The sequence below is a fragment of the Sinocyclocheilus anshuiensis genome, unplaced genomic scaffold (genome assembly GCF_001515605.1).
Source record: "Sinocyclocheilus anshuiensis isolate Anshui unplaced genomic scaffold, SAMN03320099.WGS_v1.1 scaffold375, whole genome shotgun sequence".
Classification (NCBI taxonomy): domain Eukaryota; kingdom Metazoa; phylum Chordata; class Actinopteri; order Cypriniformes; family Cyprinidae; genus Sinocyclocheilus; species Sinocyclocheilus anshuiensis.
The window spans coordinates 1,330,207-1,348,941 of NW_015549594.1; the positions used below are offsets into that span (position 1 = coordinate 1,330,207).

Here is an 18,735-nt window from a genome sequence, read left to right on the forward strand (position 1 = left end):
AGTTGAATCAATCAGCTGTGAGAGAACAATGTAATTATTCATAATACAGCACGTTTAGTTGGAGATTTGAAAGGTCCTTTATTGGCATTGATGGTTTCATAAAGAACATTTAACATCTATGAAACATTTCCATATACAGAAGATTCTTTATAGTGGAAGTTTCTTTTAAAATTATTGCCACTAAGAAGAAATGGTTCTTTTAAGAACTGTTCACTGAAAGGTTCTTTGGGGAACCCAAAAATGCTTCTTTCTTTCTTTCTTTCTTTCTTTCTTTCTTTCTTCCTTCATCCTCTCAGGTTTTTGTACAGTGTTGAAGGGTTTCCTGTTACTGTGGGCACCAGGGCACAGTAGTATATTGCAGCATCTGACACTTCAGTTTTGGAGATCTCCAGGTTCAGTAGTTTTTTGTCCTTTTGTGCTTCAGCAACATGACGGTCCTTCTTTTCTGGACCCAAATTTTCCAAAGCTTGCAAGAGAAATTCAGGGGCAGAGTTGGGATACTCTCTGTACCACTGCCAACTCTGTATGTTATTTCCACTGTAGTTGCATGAAAGAGTTGCCTTTCCTCCTTCAAAAGCATGATTTTCAGTAGAGAGGGGTGTTATTGCATTTGCAAAAACACTCTCTGGGAAAATATAAGCAACACAAGATCAATAATAATAGTGCACCTTCAGTAAATGTATCTGTTTGTTAATATTTTTTATAGAGGTATATAGTCTCCTAGCAAATATAGATATATTAACTATGTAAATATCAAATTTTACCTGTTAGAAGTGCCAAAATGTTAAGGTAAAACAAAATCATTATGACTGTGGGAGATCATCTGTAAAATGAGATTTGGAGAAACACAGGACTGCCTTCTGCTGTACTCATTCTCATCAAGCTCCACCCAAAGGATTGTGGGACCCTCTGTTGATTCTTTAAAATAAATAGTGGATACAGATATTTCCCACAATAGAAGTATGAGGAAAGTGTTTGTCATTGTAAAATGTAATTTTAAAAAATCCTATCAATTTTTGAAGTGTATTATGCATTTTATTTTCTTATATTTACAGTTAATTACAAACAACTCATTAAAAATAACAAGTAAAGTCATCCACATAATCTTAAATATGTAATAAGGGCTTCTGTAAATTGAGGATTGTGTAGATGCACTACCTGCTTAGTTTGTAAAAGAGAAATGTCACATGAAACTGTCACATGAAAGGCCTTCATTCTAAAGTATATTATGTTTTTGTATAGGAACCTCTAAGTTTCCTGTGACTGTGGTCACCAGTGCGCAGTAGTACACAGCTGAATGTTTCCAAGTAAGGTATAACAACGTGAGATTCACTATTTGGAGATCTTGATCAACTTTGCCTAAAAAGTGTGGTAATGTGGTTGGAGCTGCCCCTGCCAAATGTCCATGTTGGAAGATTCTAATAAAGAACTCAGGTTTTGATCCGGCATATTGTTTGTACCACTCCACACTTAGCGCGCTTCCAGTGAATCCTTTGTAACTACAAGATAGGGTTACATTTCCATCAACAACAGCGCTTGTAATAGGTGATAGTGGGAAGATGGCATTTGCCTCTGTGTCACCTAACAAAATAAAAAAGCTTGGTTAGGGAAGCAGCTTGATGGGAGTAATGAAATACATTACATTTAATAAGATTTCTATTAAATTCAAAATGATTTATATTAATTCAGAGGAATTAAAAATATGTTTGCGTGAGTTAATCTCACCCAGATTAATCCATAAAATAGTGAGAGTGAGGATAAACATAATGGTTGATGTATTGGATGCTAAAATCAAGCTGTCTGTTTCACCTCCACTTTTGTAAGATCCATTCAGAGACACAAAGCTCCACCCTCTGAGTCAGATAGATTAGTACAGATTAGTACAGTATTATTTCCTTGTCCTCTGTTTTTGAGACCAGGGTCTGTGTCTTTATACAGTAGATATTTATCAACATGGTTTTTCTTTTGTAGCTTTTGCTAATAGGTGAAAAAGCATCAGTATTGCCAATAGATTTATAAGTAACACAAGAAATACATGATATGAGAAATGTATATGTTTGCTACAGCAAAATTCAGAGCATTTAGACATGTACATACCTGAAACCGCTTAAACACAATTTAAAACTGCTTGACGTTCTGCTTTCTGGTTATGTACACTTTGTGGTTGCAGCATTGTGCAAATATATTTTTAGAGCATAATAGAGACAGTCATATAAAGGTTTAATACACTATTTATTGTAGTTCCTCAGGTTTTTCGTTTAATTGTTTTCCCCTAAATTTTAAATCAAATGTTACACCAATTGATGATTCAAATCTTCTGTAATCTGAGTGAACACTGCCATCTGTTGTGCATTTCATGCTATCACTTTACTGACTACTAATTAGTTTGTTTTTCTAATTACAGTAGCTATTTAGGGACTAGTAGTCTGACTGATGTAGAAGGTATATTTGATTTTAGATACTGTTGATTTTATACAGTTTATGTTTGTGCTATATAGATGAATCTGCTGACAAAGCTACAGTGTGTTATGAGGATATAAAACATAATAATGAATGGAAATAATGCCACCATGTGTCTGCAGTAATTAATTTGAGTTAATCCGCTGTGAGAGAACAATGTAATTATTGATAATACAGCATATTTAGTTGGACATTTGAAAGGTTCTTTATTGGCATTAAATGTTCTTTATGGTCAAAAAGGTTATTCTAATATTCTTTTATGTTAAAAATGGTTATTTTAAGAACTGTTCACTGAGAAGTTCTTTGGGGAATCCAAAAATGGTTCTTTCTTTCTTTCTTGCATCTGCAAAAACACTCTCTGTGTAAATGTAAACAACCGAAGATCAATAATAATAGTGCGCCTTCAGAAATTATATCTGTTTTTTTATATATTTTTCTAGGGGTGTATAGTCTCCTAGCAAATATAGATATATTAACACATGTAAATATCAAAATTACATACCCATTAGAAGTGCCAAAACATTAAGGTAAAACAAAATCATTATGACTGTGGGAGATCATCGGCAAAATGAGATTTGGAGAAACACAGGACTGCCTTCTGCTGTACTCATTCTCATCAAGCTCCACCCAAAGGATTGTGGGACCCTCTGTTGATTCTTAGAAATTATTAGTGATATTTCCCACAACTGAAATCTGAGGCAATTGTCTGTCATTTCTTTATTTCTACTGCAAAAAAATATTTTTTGTTTATATTTGGTTAGAATTTTTTATGTACAGTACATTGAAACCAACACATTAAAATGAGCAAGTAAAGGCATCAACATAATATCCAACTTAAATGTATCATAAGGACATTGGTGAATTGAGGAGAAGTGGGTTGTTACTAGGGCTGTGCGATATTGAAGAAAAATGCGATATGCGATACCGTGTTAAAAAATGCGATATTCGATATGCGATACGATATTGCTTAAAGTGTGTAAAATCAATTTAAATATTTTAAAATGTTTAAAAATGAAAATCATATAACCAATTTGTTTCACATTCTTTCTTGGAAAATAAAGAATCATTATAACTTCTGAAAGTGGCCAGCAGTGTTTTAGCATTACTTAAAAAGTAGTGTCACAAATCAGAAAATGTAATTTAACATCAATGTGAACATACAAACAAAAAAATTAATTACACTATTTTTATATCAATGTAACTTTGCTTTCCTTACACTTTAAGTACTTCTTCATATACCACAGCAAAAACTATAGTCTGAGAAAGTTCAAACATGATTAAAGGCAAGTGAACAGTCAGTAAAAAAAAAGAAAAAAAAGAAATGGACAATTTATAAGCATAGATAAAATAAACAGTAGTATTCAGGTACAGAAATGTAATAATTAAGTGTAAAATAACACTGCATAGTGTTCACTGTATGAATTAAATTTAGATTAATCTTTGTTATAGCAGTTTTATTGTTTGATTAACATTAGTGACATATTCAGCAGCAGGTGTTTATAGGCTGCTGTCCCTTTAAATCCGACTGCACGGATCCAGTATAATGTTACACATCGGAATTTCTTTCTCAGCTGTTTACATTCATTTAAGCGGCAGAACTGAAGTGACGCTGTGTGAGATGCGGCTTGTGCGTGCGCTTCATGTGTGAGTCAGACAGCAAGACGAGACGGCAAAGAGTTGTTTTCTGCAACTTATTGCACTTAACTCTTTTTAACGTAACGTGTTTTTAACCTTTTGCAACGTTTTGATTTAAGTAGCCTATTATTAAAATGATAATGATATCGCACGTGTAACGGAGGCCAGCGAGTAAGTGCTGTGCAGGTAAACCTCACTCCCCTGATCTCAAGAAACACACTAGCGACTGACAGCCTTTAGCCTCCTTGTTAGTGCGTCCGCCTCCCATGCCGGAGACACGGGTTCGAGACCCACTCGGAACAAGAACGAGGTGTGGCGGTGAGGACCCGAGAGAGAGGGGTTACACGCCGTTGCCGATATGCATATTGCGATATTTACATTTGTGGTATTTCGATAATTTCGATATATCGTGCAGCCCTAGTTGTTACCTGATTAGGTTTTGAAAAAAAAAAGTTGTTTATGATTTATCAACAATTTTAATTGTTACAGTATTGGGACAAAGTCCAAATCATGTCATGTATGCTTTTGAAATCAACAGAATCTCCAAAGTAGAAAAAAATTGTTTTAAAGGGGTCCTATTATGCTCTTTTATAAAGTCTTGATTTTGTTTTGTGGGTGTACTAGAACAGGCTCTCATACTAGGTTGTGCGAAAAACACATTATTTTTCACATATTTTGACTAAAATTAAAAAAGTGAAAAAGCATAATAAGACCCCTTTAACTGTGATGTGAAAGGCCTTAAATCTGAAATATAGTATGTTTTTGTATAGGAACTCTTAGTTTCCTGTGATTGTGGGCTGCAGTGCACAGTAGTACACAGCTGAATCTGTCAAAAAAACTTTGGAGATCTGTAGATCCACTTGTTGGAGGTCTTGATCAAATTTGCTAGAAAATCTTGATATGGTTATTGGTAAGTCTGGACCTTTGTGCGAATAGCTGTAGGTACGGAAGTCTGGTTTTGATCTTGGATATTGTCTGTACCACTGCGCATTCAGCACTCTTCCTGCGAATCCTTTGTAACTACAGGATATAGTTACATTTTCACCTACAACAGTGCTCATAAATGGTGATAGTGGGAAGATTGCATTTGCCTCTGTGTCACCTAACAAAATAATAATAATAAATAAATAACTTGGTTATGAAACAACAGAAGTAATTAAAAATACATTTAAAAAATATATTCCATTCAGCATAAATTATATCAATTTAAAGGAAAGTAAACATGTATGTGCATAAATTAATCTCACCCAGATGAATCCATAAACTAATAAGTGTGAAGACAAACATAATGATTGATATATTGGATGCCAAAATCAAGAAGTTTGTTTCATCATACAGGCACACCTCCACTTTTGTGAGATCCCAGAGACACAAAACTCCACCCTCAGAGTCAAATGAATGTCTCTGCAGTGTTTTTTGTCTCCTTGTAGTATTTTAGTCCAGGGTCTTTCACTGCAGTACAGCACATCTTTATCAACATGATTTGCTTTTGTAGCTTTAGCTAATAACCTGCCTTTCGGTTACTAAATCATGCTTTTCAGAGGGATTTTATTGCATTTGCAAAACACTCGCTAGGAAAATATCAACAGCAGCATTTTATATGTTCATTAATATGCATCTTTTATAGGACTATATAGATATGCTAGATATATTAACATATGCGAATATCAAATTTATATACCTGTAAGAATTGCCAAATCAGTAAGGCAAAGCTGATTCATTGCTAAATTGAGGAGAAGTGTGTTGCTGCACTATTGATCTTTATCAATGCATTTTTTCTTTTGTAGAATTGAAAGAGTCTGTACTTCTACTAGACACGTTTGTTTTAGCTGAAATTACTTAAGCGCAATTTAAAACTGCTTGACCTTTGCTGAGTTTTTCGTTTAGTTGTTTTCCCCTTCATTTTGTACAGTGTTGATGTGTTTCCTGTCACTGTGGGCTGCAGGGCACAGTAGTACAGTGCAGAGTCTGATACTGAAGCAGAGGAGATCTTCAGAGCCACACTGTTTTTCTCTTCATTTATTTTAGCAGACACTCCAGGTATTGGAGGGTCAGCTGGCTGCTCAAGTTTGGATTCACTAACCAGAAACAAAAACTGAGGTTTGGAGCTGCTGTATTGACGATACCACAGGAGAGAATCACTGCTGTAAGACCCATTGTAATTGCAGGTCAAAGTAATGGAGTCACCATTGTTAGCAAGTTCAGATGAGGAGAGAGGGGCTATTCCTTCTCCACCTGCATCACCTGAAAAAAGCAGAGCATTGCAGTTTAATACTCATTCATCACACGTTATTAATGTCTGATGACTTTTTTGAATGGTTACTCAAAGGATTCCATATGCAAGTCACATATCTTACCTGAAAAGAGAAGAATGAACCAGATGCTGCATAGAAGCATAATGGATCGTCACAAGCAGCTCAAACTCTATAACTCACAGCCTCTGACTGATTTTGTGCACATTTCCTTTTTTGAACTGTTACAGTACACCAACTGAAGATTCAAATCTTCTGTAATCTGAGTGAACACTGCCATCTTCTGTACATTTTTTGCTATTGCTTTAATAATTAGTTACTTATTGCAGTAGCTATTAGGGACAAGTAGTTAGTATACAAGTAGAGAGTATATTTGGCAGTATATTTGATTTTATTTGATTTTAGATTCTGTTGATTTTATACCAGTCATTTGAGTTTACAGAAAATTGAAAGAAAATTGCTACAAAGAATATTGCACCTGAAAGAACCATTGACCGGATCATCAAGAACTTCAAGGAGAGAGGTTCGACTGCAGTGAAGAAGTCTTCAGGACGTCCCAGAGTGTCCAGCAAGCGCCAGGACGGTCTCCTCCTGAAGAGTCAGCTACGGAATCGTGTCACCAGCAGTGCAGAGCTTGCTCAGGAAAGGCAGCAGGTTGGTGTGAGAGCATCTGCACGCACAGTGAGGCCAAGACTTTTGGACAATGGCCTGGTGTCAGGAAGGGCAGCAAAGAAGCCACTTCTCTTCAAGAAAAACTTCAAGGACAGACTAAAATTCTGCAGGAAGTACAAGGATTGGACAGCAGAAGACTGGTGCAAAGTTATTTTCTCTGATGAAGCTCCCTTCCGACTGGGACATCTGGAAAATCTATTGTTCGGAGAAGAAAAGGTGAACGCTACCATGTGAGTCCTGTGTTGTGCCATCAGTGAATCATCCTGAGACCATCCATGTGTGGGGTTGCTTTTCAACCAAGGGAGTGGGCTCTCTCATAATTCTGCCCCAAAACACTGCCATGAATAAAGAATGGTATCAAAACGTCCTGCAAGAGTGATTTCTTCCAACGATCCATGAGCAATTTGGTGATGATCCGTGCATTTTCCAGCATGATGGAGCACCATGTCACAAAGCAAGAGTATTTTTTTGCCAATAAAAGCCTTTAAAACTTATATGCTTATCATTGTTTTTCAGTATACCATAGAAACATGTGGAAAAATAATCTACAAATACTGAAGAAGCAAACTTTGCAAAACACAAAATTTATGTTACTGCCAAAACTTTTGGCCATGACTGTACAATGTCTTATGAGACGTAAGACTGGAAATAATGCCACCATGTGGCTGCAATAATGAATTTAAATCAATCAGCTGTGGAAGAGCAAGGTTATCATTCATAACACAGCATATTTTGTCAGCCTTTTTGATTATCTTGAGGTTTTAAAATATGGGCAGCCAGTTTATAAAAAATAAAGTTACAGGGTTACTTCACTGAACCACCAAATCCACAATTTTGTCCTCGGTTATTGCAACAGAACCTTTAGAAATTAAAGGATCTTTTTTTTTATTATGAAAAACATCATTTATGTAAAATGCACAAAAGGGTAGTTGACATGGAATACTTGGGAATATGACAAATCTAGTGATGAGACATGCTATACTCTGTTGAAAACTATTTAATATAGAATTATAATGCATGCCATGTTTATGACCATATTAATTGGGAGACATTGAATATTTGTACTTTAAAATTGAATTTGCTACACTACAGTGCCATTTAAAATAAACTAGTGAGGTCAACAAGGGTGATTTAAATTGGCAAAAGACTTAGAGAAAATGGTGATCCGTCACAGTACATAAGATTTTATCTTTCCCTTAAACGATCATATGAATTGTATCCTGAAATCTTGCTCAGAAACTCATGCCTATTCATTTTCAAATTTAATTTGATCATATTTGTGTTGAAATATCCTATATTTTTTTACATTCTTTATAGCTATTTTTTCAAATAAATAAATTTGTGAAATATCTTATGCATTTTCTTTGAATTTCGATTACTTGATTAATCTACAATCAGTAAACATGAGGCTATGACAAACGAATGGAGATTCAGTTGTTTTTTCACTTCATAGAGGTTTTTGTACAGTGTTGATGTGTTTCCTGTCACTGTGGGCTGCAGGGCGCAGTAATACAGAGCAGAGTCTGATACTTCAGCAGAGGAGATCTCCAGATCCACTTGCTTATCTTTCATGCTCATTTTTCCATCCATTCCAGGGATACGGGGATCTGCATATGTTACATGTTTAGTGGATGCCTCCATGACAAGGAGCACAAATTCAGGTTTGGATCCAGGATACTGGCGATACCAGTGTAGACTGTTTGCACTTCCCTCATATTTGCATGACAGCATGACCGGCTTCTTTTCAGTGACATGAATGTCATTCTGCAGTGGTCTTATTGACTGTGCAAATGTATCTGCGTAGAATAGGAAGCTTTCAGTTAGAAAGAATAACAAGATGAAAACGTTCACAAAATGTAAATTGCTTAGCAAAGCAAATGATGAAATAATGTTTAATTACTTGCTATGAACTGGCATAAAAGCTTGTTAATACAATTAATTACGATTCTATCTTTAAACAAAGCTATATAGTAGGCCTACTGTTTATCACTTACATTCTGTTATTGAAAACACAAGCAGACAGCACAGAAGCATCATCTTTGCACCACAAACAGCGAATGAAAAATGCACACAGATGTGAATTTTTATGAGATCCACCCAAAAGCTCCACCCATAGCTTGCAATGTATAAATGAAAACATTCAGAGATATCACGTTATGTGTGTATTAGATTTAGTTTGAAATATTGTTTTTTTTTAACGATATGAGAATGGGGAAAAAACTAGGCTACAATTGTATAATTGAATTAAATTCTTCCGAAAATGCCAAGTTTTGCAAATTTATGTATAAAGGTTTTTTTTTAATGAAATCATTTTTTAAAAGAATCTTTTTCTTTCTTTCATAAAAAAACAGAAATATTAGATAAAAATGCAATACATAAATACATGAAAATACAATATATTGTAATGCTTAAAATATACAATGAGTAAAATGAACCAAAATCTATATTTAATCTTTATTTAAGCATATGATCACAGTGAAGGTAAACCAGTGCTTTTAGAAAGTTTCAAGGACATTATTTTAATTCTATTATTGTCATAGAGGATATTTAACATTACATAATAAAGACTTCCCATAGAGGTTTTTGTACAGTGTTCTTGTGTTTCCTGTTACTGTGGACTCCAGAGAACAGTAGTACAGAGCAGAATCTGTGACTGCAGCAGAGGAGATCTCCAGATGGACCTGCTTCTCCACCTTATTCACACTGGCATTCATTCTTGGGAAAGGGGGTTCTGCATGTAGTAAACTGTTTGATTCACAAACAAGAAGCAGAAATTCAGGTCTGGATCCAGGATATTGTCGATACCAATGTAAACTACGTGCTTGGCCATCATATTTGTATGAGAGAATAACTGTCTCTCTCTCAGTAGCATGTTCTGTGCTCTGCAATGGTGCTATTGACTGGGCAAAAGATTTACCTGCAAATAGAGCATGAAAAACATCAGGAAAAATACACGCAGAATGTTCAGTATGAAGTTATGTAAATTGCAAGTTATTGTAAATTACATTATCATGTATTTACATAAATAAATAGTATTTTTGGTAAATATATCTTATAGATCTAAAGTAAAACAATTAATTAAACCTACTCACCCTGTATGGCTAAAATTACAAGTAGGTATAAAAGAGAAGCCATTTTTGCATTGCTAAAGAACAGACTGAAGTCAAATAAGAGATGAATCCCAACACAATATCTTGAAGCTCCACCCACATTATCTCTGTGTGCTTATGATTACATAAAATGTGATAAACTCTCAGAAAAAAAGGGTGCATAGTATCTTGAAGGTACATATTGCAGAACCTGATTTTACCAAGTGCGACATGTTCCTGGATCAACATCTTTGTTGACGCTGGAACAACATTGTGATTAACCAATCAGGTTTGAAGAACCAGTTTATAGTTTTTGTGAAGTTTAGGCTTACAATCAGTGTTCGGTGCATGTACATCAGTGTCATTCATCTATAATTTCCTTTGATTTTAGGGATTACTCATGGTTAAGGTGTAGGGATATGGTCAAGACTACATTTTTGTTCCAGGGTCAACAAAATATGCTAATACCTCAGCAAAATCAGGACGTGCGGTACATATTAGTGCCTAAATTATACATCATAGAACTTTTAAAAGGATACTGCCCCAGTACGGACTTTTGTGCCTTTTGTTTTCTTCATGAGAGTGTACATTTGAAAATCCATTTTGACTACTAATATGTAGTATTTCATATGTGAAAAGGTACTGTCTGGTATATTCATAATCATCACATCTGGCATCATATCAAAATGGCGACTTTTTGACAACAAACTTGAGTGGGTAATCATGATTAGATCACAGATTAGTTCATGCTTTAATAAGGAATGATTTATCAATATTTTTGTATTTAAACTCCAGGACAATCTCTGAAATGCAGTAATGAGAAAAGTCAGAAAACTTTCATCATTGTGCAGCATAACATAATAATAATGCACTCGATGCGCTGACAAAATTAGGACTAAAATGTGTCAAAATGTATACTGCATACTGGAAAGAACTATTAGAGTGGTTTACTAAATGCATATCCTTAAATTCTGGTTAAATGTATTTCAGTATTCTGTTTTCTTGAACACAAGGTCAGTTGTTGCTAAGAAGACAATCATAAGGCAATTGAAACTCATTGGCTCCCAATGCTGGATCAAAATGTTCAAATATAAACAAGCATAATCATCCACTGAGCACAGACGCTGAATTCTATTTTAATGGGTTTCATTTTTGTACAGTGTATGTGTGTTTCCTGTCACTGTGGGCTGCAGGGCACAGTAGTACAGAGCAGAATCAGTTAATGCAGTGCCAGTGATCTCCAGATCCACACGATTTTTCTCCTCATTTAATCTAGCAGATATTCCAGGAATTGGAGGATCAGCCGGTTGCTTAAATGCAGCTTCATTAACTAGAAACAGGAAGTCTGGTCTGGATCTCGGGTACTGACGATACCAGTGGAGAGCATCTGTAGCAGCTGATCCATTGTAATTGCAGGACAGGGTGATTGTGTTCCCTTCTGAGACTAATTCATTAGGAGAGACTGGTGCTATTCCCTCACTAGAGGCATCACCTAGCAGAAACAGAGAAAGATAGATGGGAATAATGAATGGAGATGAACAGAACTACAGAAGTAAAGTACTTTATATTATTGTGTTCTTAGTAATGTTTATTTGATTAATGCATGTATCTCTTACCTGTTAAGAGGGAGATGAGCCACAGACAAAACAAGAAAAGCATTACTGACAAGGAGCAAATGAGCAACTATGTTTAACTATGTCTGAAACCTCAGCATGCCTGAAATAATTGCCTTGGATCTCCTCCCCTTATGTGCCCTTGAAGAAATGGTTCAGTTTCTATTAATTTTTGGTTGAAGACTGCCCTCTTGTGGATCATTTTAGCCATCACATCACAAGCATCTATATCCATACATTGGCATAGAGTCATCAAATAGAATCAAATTCCATAAAGGATAATTGTGAATATTTGAACTTTTGCCTCTTAAGGAACAAGAAAATCATCTGGCTCTAGTTAGTATCAAATATCACATCACATTACGATGCATACAACTTAGTGTATGTTAACACTCAGAACTAGAACAGGTGCCGCCTTGTGGTTGTCATGGGTTTATTTAAAGCAAGTTTATGAAGTTTATTTAATGTTTTGTTCATTTTATATTTTAGTCATAGGGTGTGAGTGATAGATAGCTGCTTTCACATGCAATTGATTGTCATGGATATTTCAGCAGTTTGCTTGTACATTCAGTTTAACAGCATTAAACTGATTCAGCTGAACTTACTGTATGTATATGCATTTATATGCATTAAACACTTACATTGTTCTTTCTTAAATTATGTTCTTTTTTGGAGCTAACTTATGGTTTTATGATTACAGCTGTGCATTTCTGCACTAAAACAGTAATATGTAGAGGTAAAAGTGGTTAACTAGTATAAACCAGGGCTATGGAGTTTACTCAGAAAAACAAAGAAATTATTTGAAATAGAGATTTAATTTCAACACCATTTGTGTATTGCACATGGAGTATGGTTGGAGGATTTTGTACAGCGGTGTTGTGTTTTCTGTCACTGTGGGCACCAGGGCACAGTAGTACAGAGCAGAGTCTGTCACTTCAGCAGAGGAGATGATCAGATCCACTCGCTTGTCTTTCATACTCATTTCACCATCCAGTCTAGGAATAGGGGGATCTGCATATACTACAGACTTCGTGGATGACTCAACGACAAGGAGCAGAAATTCCAGTCCAGATCCACGATATTGTCGATACCAAAGTAAACTCTGTACACTGCCATCATATGTGCATGCCAGATTGACTGACTTCCCCTCGGTAACTTGTGTTCTGTCCTGCAGTGGTGTTATTGTCTTTGCAAAGCATTCATCTGTAAAATGCGTGTATAGAACTTGTTAATAAAAAGAATGAAAATGGTAAAGTATGACAAAGTATGAATAAATGCTGTTGAATTATCATAAAAACAGACAGACAATTATAAAAACAGGTGATATAACCTATATATAAACTTTTACTTACCCTGTATTATTAACAGCAGAATCAGAATGCACAGGAACATCATGATTGCACTGTAAAAACAAAATGAAGCTCATAATTGAGAAATGAAAGTCTCTCTCAAAGCTCCACCCACAATCTAAAAAAATCTGTAAAAAGAAGGCACAACGTACTGTATATTCAAATTAAGGAATTTTCCGTATTGATTTTTTTTTTTAAACAGGTGTTTTACCTGTATTTTGTATTTTGCACTGCATTGCATTGTGTTTTTGCTTTAATGGAAATGGCCATTAATATGGATAATGTCCATGATTACCTTTTTTTAAACAGTGCACACATCTTATTATCTGAGGTTTAAATGTTTAAGAATTTGGCCAAAATTAATGAATAGCAGAGAAAGAATGAGAAAAGAATGCATGATTTTACATGGGTGTGATTACATGCTGTAAAATCATTGCTGAATTTCAAATTTGGAAGTTTATTTGTGTCGCATCAGTTAGACGTACTTCTTAAAATATTCTGTATAGATTTGTTTTCTACAGTAGTGCTCTTTTTTTTTCCAGTTGATTTTATTAATGTTTAAGTTTTGAAGTGCATGTGTAGCCATTTCTCAAGTGTGTTTTCCCTTTTACAACAACAAAAAAAAAGTGGATGTATAGCTTTAACGTACATGTCTATTTCAGTTTCAGGCAGCTGCAGGTGTTACCACAAACTCATTATGTCCTAATTTGACTGTTACCTATATCAGGTTTGGTGATTCATCTGCACTTCAAAGGCAACACCAATACAGACAGAGATGAATATCAGTTTAAACTAGAACTGTGCTAGAAATGAGTTATTCTTGAACATCAAAGCACAGTGACAACCTAAGCTTAGTAAGACGAGGAGATGCATTTTAACAACTTTTTACTTTTATTTGCACAATGAAATTAGCACAGCAACACACAAAAAAATCATCTGAACTGATTAAATGGTTAGTGTATATATAAATAAAATTGTGATGTATAAAACAAGTTGAGAAACATATATCTTTGCTCCATTTGCTAAATACATTTCTCTCTGCTTCATGTTTTCGTACAGCGTAGCTTTGTTTCCTGTGACTGTGGGCCTCAGAGCGCAGTAGTACACAGCAGAGTCTGTCACTGCAGCAGAAGAGATCTCCAGATCTACTCGTTTTGTGTTTTTATTAATTCTTGGTGTTAAGCGCTGTGGTATGTTGTCACTCATCAGCCCACTTTCATAGATGTAGAGGAGGAACTTTGGTGTAGATCTGGGATATTGATGGTACCAGTGGAGATTATCAGGTGCTCCACTGTAGTTACATGTGAGTGTTACATTTTTACCTTCTAAAACTTGTTTTTGTGAGTCATGCAACGTTATCATGTTTGTCAGGATGTCACCTATGAGAATCAAAAATAAATAAATGAAATAAACAAGAAGACATAAAATCAGAATCACAATCTCTTCATTAATTGAAGTCATAAATTCTGAGAAATGAATCAAAACTCACCTGTATGAAGAACCAAAATGAGAAAGACAGGAAGGCACACGTTGGTTGATGCTCTTGACAGAGTGATAGTGTGATTCCACATTAGAAAATAAGCCAAGTCAAACTAATCTTAGAGCTCCACCTCTTGACACATTGCCGTACCCACTGTGAGAAAAAAGCAAAAAAACATTGACACTCATGATTGTACTGTTGCAGTTCTTATTTATATATGAGATGAGTTGATGCGCAGACACTATGGTCAATATGGCTTTGACATGACATGGCATGAGAGTAAACCTTTTAGTGACTAAGCACTAAAAATATTCACACTGTAGCCTATATAATTAAGAGACATGCAATATATTGCAATATATTTTGTGTAAACAAACAAGAATTAGGGAAGAACAATGTTAAAAAAATAATAATAAATGCACTTGCAAAAATTTGTCTTCACCTATTCAGACTAGTTCTAAAGAGCTATGCCCTAAAAATGAAGTCATTGGAGACTTAATTCTGCAGTGAGGATATAGATATTATTTGCATGTATCAAACATTTTTAAATGTTTGCTGGTCTGTGTGAAATTGATGGATTATGAATAAAATCTCCAACCTGATCTCACAGAAAAACCTAGCAATTTTACAAGGTGGTGATTTCTTGTGAATTCATATGATGTGAATTGTATGAAAATGTGTCATTTTTAGAAAAACGTAAGCATGAAAGCCCTTCCTTTGCCCCACTGCTACATTTAATAGTCACTGATGCGAATGAGATTGAGAAATAAGATTCATACGAATTCATCACGAATGCATACGAATTAGCCACTAACTTAAAATAGTTAAAAAAGCCATTAGGTTGTTGAAATCTCTGCTTATGTATATGAATTTCATTGTCAAATTTAAATACCCTTTAACCTCTACTCACCCTTTTCACATAGAGAGAAATAAACAGTGAAACATTAGTTTTAAGAACATCATTTTGCTCTCTCTTGATAATAAACAGTCTTCTGTAATGATTCTTTTCCTCATTTTAATCTAATAAAATAATGGCAATTAATTCACTTTGATTGGTGATAATCACTAAATAATAAATAGATTTTAAAATAATAATAATAATAATTTCCTGAACAGTAGAATTACTGTGTGATTCAGAATAGATGTGAAACATATGTAGTGCAGTGTTTCTATGGTATTAGTATATTTTTCAGTAGTTAAATATGCTTTGTTAAGACAGATTTAGGTTTTTGTACGGCGCTGCCAGGTTTCCTCACACTGTGGGCTTCAACGCACAGTAGTAAACTGCCGAGTCTGTTACTTTCGCAGAGGAGATCTCCAGATCCACAGAGGTTTTCTTTTCATTTAATTTCACGGACATTCCAGGCTGCATGGTTTCAGACTCCCCGCTGTTTTGTAGTATCAGAAGAAGGAAACCTAGAGTTGATCTTGGATATTGACGATACCAATACAAAGAAAGGGCTGTGGAGTAGTTGCAAGACAGTGTTATTTTATCCCCACTCTTCCCATACACCTCAGTTTGGACAGGAGTGATGACATCTTCACTGCGGCCAGCTGAAAAAGAGAAATGAGTATTGGTAAGTATAGGTTTATTACGGTGTTGTATTTTGGTTGACCTGAACCTGACCTCAGGAGCATTTATTGTACAATTCTAATGAAGAAAAATCAGAAATGTTTGTGGTTATAAGATTAAAGGTATTAAAATTAAACTGAAATTGAGCTTCTCACCTCCAAATGTAGATAGAAAGCTAAGTAAACAGAGCAACATTGTTCAGGCCGATGTTCTGACTGACAGCTCAGCTTGTAGCTAATCTATTTGAAAACCACATCCTCAGGATGGCCTAGATGGTGTCAAAACACTAAAGCCCCTCCTACTGACCCCAAACACACATGTTTTAGGTCTAGAGTTGTGGGTCCAGTTTAAAAAAAAAAAAAAGCCTCTAAATTATTTGCAGAACAAACATGTTAACATAAGAAATTCAAGCTGGATATTTTAGTTTTTTATACAGCTGAATCAGACTTAACTCAAAACCCAAGTTCATCACCAAAACAGAATACATCTAGACACATAGTGATTAAACTCGGTCACAGACTATAAATCTTTGAATTTGTTTCATACCTGTTTAATTGTGGTTTTAACAATTTGTCTAATGGTTTGGATTTGTTATATATCTTTCTGAGAAATTACACGGATTTTACATGGATATTTAAGATTTAGGTCAGTAATCTAGAGCAATATCATTCTGTATATGTACATGTTCTGCATTTCAACACTTTTGTATTCACAGTAAAACTGCTGCTTTATTGAATCTATTAATCTCTTGGTTTTGCCCACTGTATCAGTTGCAGGTGTTCCCACATACAGTAATGGTTTTGGCAGATAATACATTTTGGTTTGGCTAAACTTTGATGTTTTTGAATTCAAAGTAGGTGTGTTTTTGTAAAGCTTCTCAGAAACTTTGTATCACTGGGTCTTTCCAAAGAGCACAGTAATAGAGAGCTGAATCTTTCAGAGTGGCTGCTTTAATAATCAGTTCAGTGGATGTTCTGGTTGTTGAAGATTCAAAATGAGGATCTGGTATATGTCTCCTGCCATCTCTTGACCGTGCACCTTTCCACAGTATATACTGTGGCTCACTGTTAGGATACTGTCTGTACCAGTAAAGATCAATGGCTTCACTGCTTGTTTCATATGAGCAACTCAATGTCACCCGGTTGGTTTCATCTTGAATAATAACAGCTTGATTTGGTTCAATGCGATCACCAAGAGCAACTGTAAAGGAATTAAAAAGTGGTATGTGAAAAAGATAAATATCAAAATGTAAGTTTTGAAATTATACATTAATATTCCTAGAAATTCATATAAATTTTACATTAAATACCTGATGCAGCTATTAGTACTAGAATCAGTACTACTGATCTCTTCATCCTGAATTTACTGATCAGCTGTGTATACTGTTCACAATCTTTTAAAGTCACATCCTATTGCTTGTCACATGTCAACTTTGTACACATGCTTATGATGTTAAGCATCATAAAAAGTGCTGCCCCCTTGTGGCATTTGTGCACACTCTCTGGTCTCATAGGTTGATCTAAACCATTTTGTTCTCTGTTTAGCTCTGAGTAGGTTTTTGTATGGTGTTCATGCGTTTCCTGCCACTGTGGGCTGCAGTGCGCAGTAATACACAGCAGAGTCCTTCACATCTGCAGGAACGATTTCCAGATTCACCATCTTGTTATCTTTATTAACTGAAGCTGTCAGCCGAGGATGAGGAGGTGTAGCCGTTTGATTTTGTCCCGACTCCATGATTAGAACAAGAAATTCCAGCATAGAGTCGAGATAATGTCGATACCACTGTAGATTATTCATCGACACAGTGTACTTGTATTTACAAGAGATCGTCACTTTTTCATTGACCTTTGCATGGACTACAGGAGATGTTGGGGTAATGCTGTCTTGTATACTCGCACCTGAGAAGAATGTTGAAATTGAATTAGCATTTTAAAGAGAGTCAAATCAAACCACATTTATTTGTATAGCTCTTATACAATACCGATTGTTTCAAAGCAGCTTATCAGAAATAAACAGGAAAATAACAGTGCAACTCTACAGAAGACAATTGTCATTATTCAGCTTGAGTCAGTTCAATGTTGATTCAGTTGAGCACAGTAACTTTGCAAAGCAACTAAAGTTTGCATCAAATATGCACTGCTAATCTGTAAAGAAAGGAAATGTATCTATAAAACTGAAATCTTACCAATGAATGCCATTAAAACTAGTAGCAAACAGAAAGCCATTGTTTAGAATGATGAATTCCTCCTGAGCTTTGCAGAACTACCAGAACAGCCTACATACAGACAACTGAAGCTAGTGTTTTTTAACACCCAATCACAGTGCAGTGATGTCTCTGGCAGGTGTCACCAGATGCTATAGACGTCGAGGGGCTGATACAAATGCATAAACTGATGTTCTTGTGATCTCCAATCGTCGAAACAAAATGTTAGTAAATCAATATAGCTCGCTGACTTAAAAAGCCACTGTATGTACTGTATGTTTACCAGCTTGAGAACATTTTAAATTTTAAAGTGCTGTGTATAAAGCAAAACAAAACATCCAAATTTAATGTGACAGATATCAGGTTTTTATATTTGTTCTTTTAGGTTAGGTTTATTTCATATTGGTAA

The 18,735-nt window shown here is 35.2% G+C and overlaps 3 gene segments (V, D, J or C); all 3 read right to left on the reverse strand.

The window, feature by feature from the left end:
• Positions 1-277: 277 nt before the first annotated feature.
• Positions 278-804, reverse strand: LOC107658322 (T-cell receptor alpha chain V region RL-5-like). The segment is given in 2 exon segments: positions 278-625; positions 765-804. Coding segments are annotated over 2 exon segments (381 nt in total).
• A 13,195-nt stretch (positions 805-13,999) lies between these two features.
• LOC107658368 (Ig kappa chain V region K29-213-like) lies at positions 14,000-14,789 on the reverse strand. The segment is given in 2 exon segments: positions 14,000-14,449; positions 14,560-14,789. Coding segments are annotated over 2 exon segments (516 nt in total).
• A 2,903-nt stretch (positions 14,790-17,692) lies between these two features.
• On the reverse strand, positions 17,693-18,361 carry LOC107658323 (T-cell receptor alpha chain V region CTL-F3-like). The segment is given in 2 exon segments: positions 17,693-18,021; positions 18,309-18,361. Coding segments are annotated over 2 exon segments (369 nt in total).
• Positions 18,362-18,735: the final 374 nt, after the last annotated feature.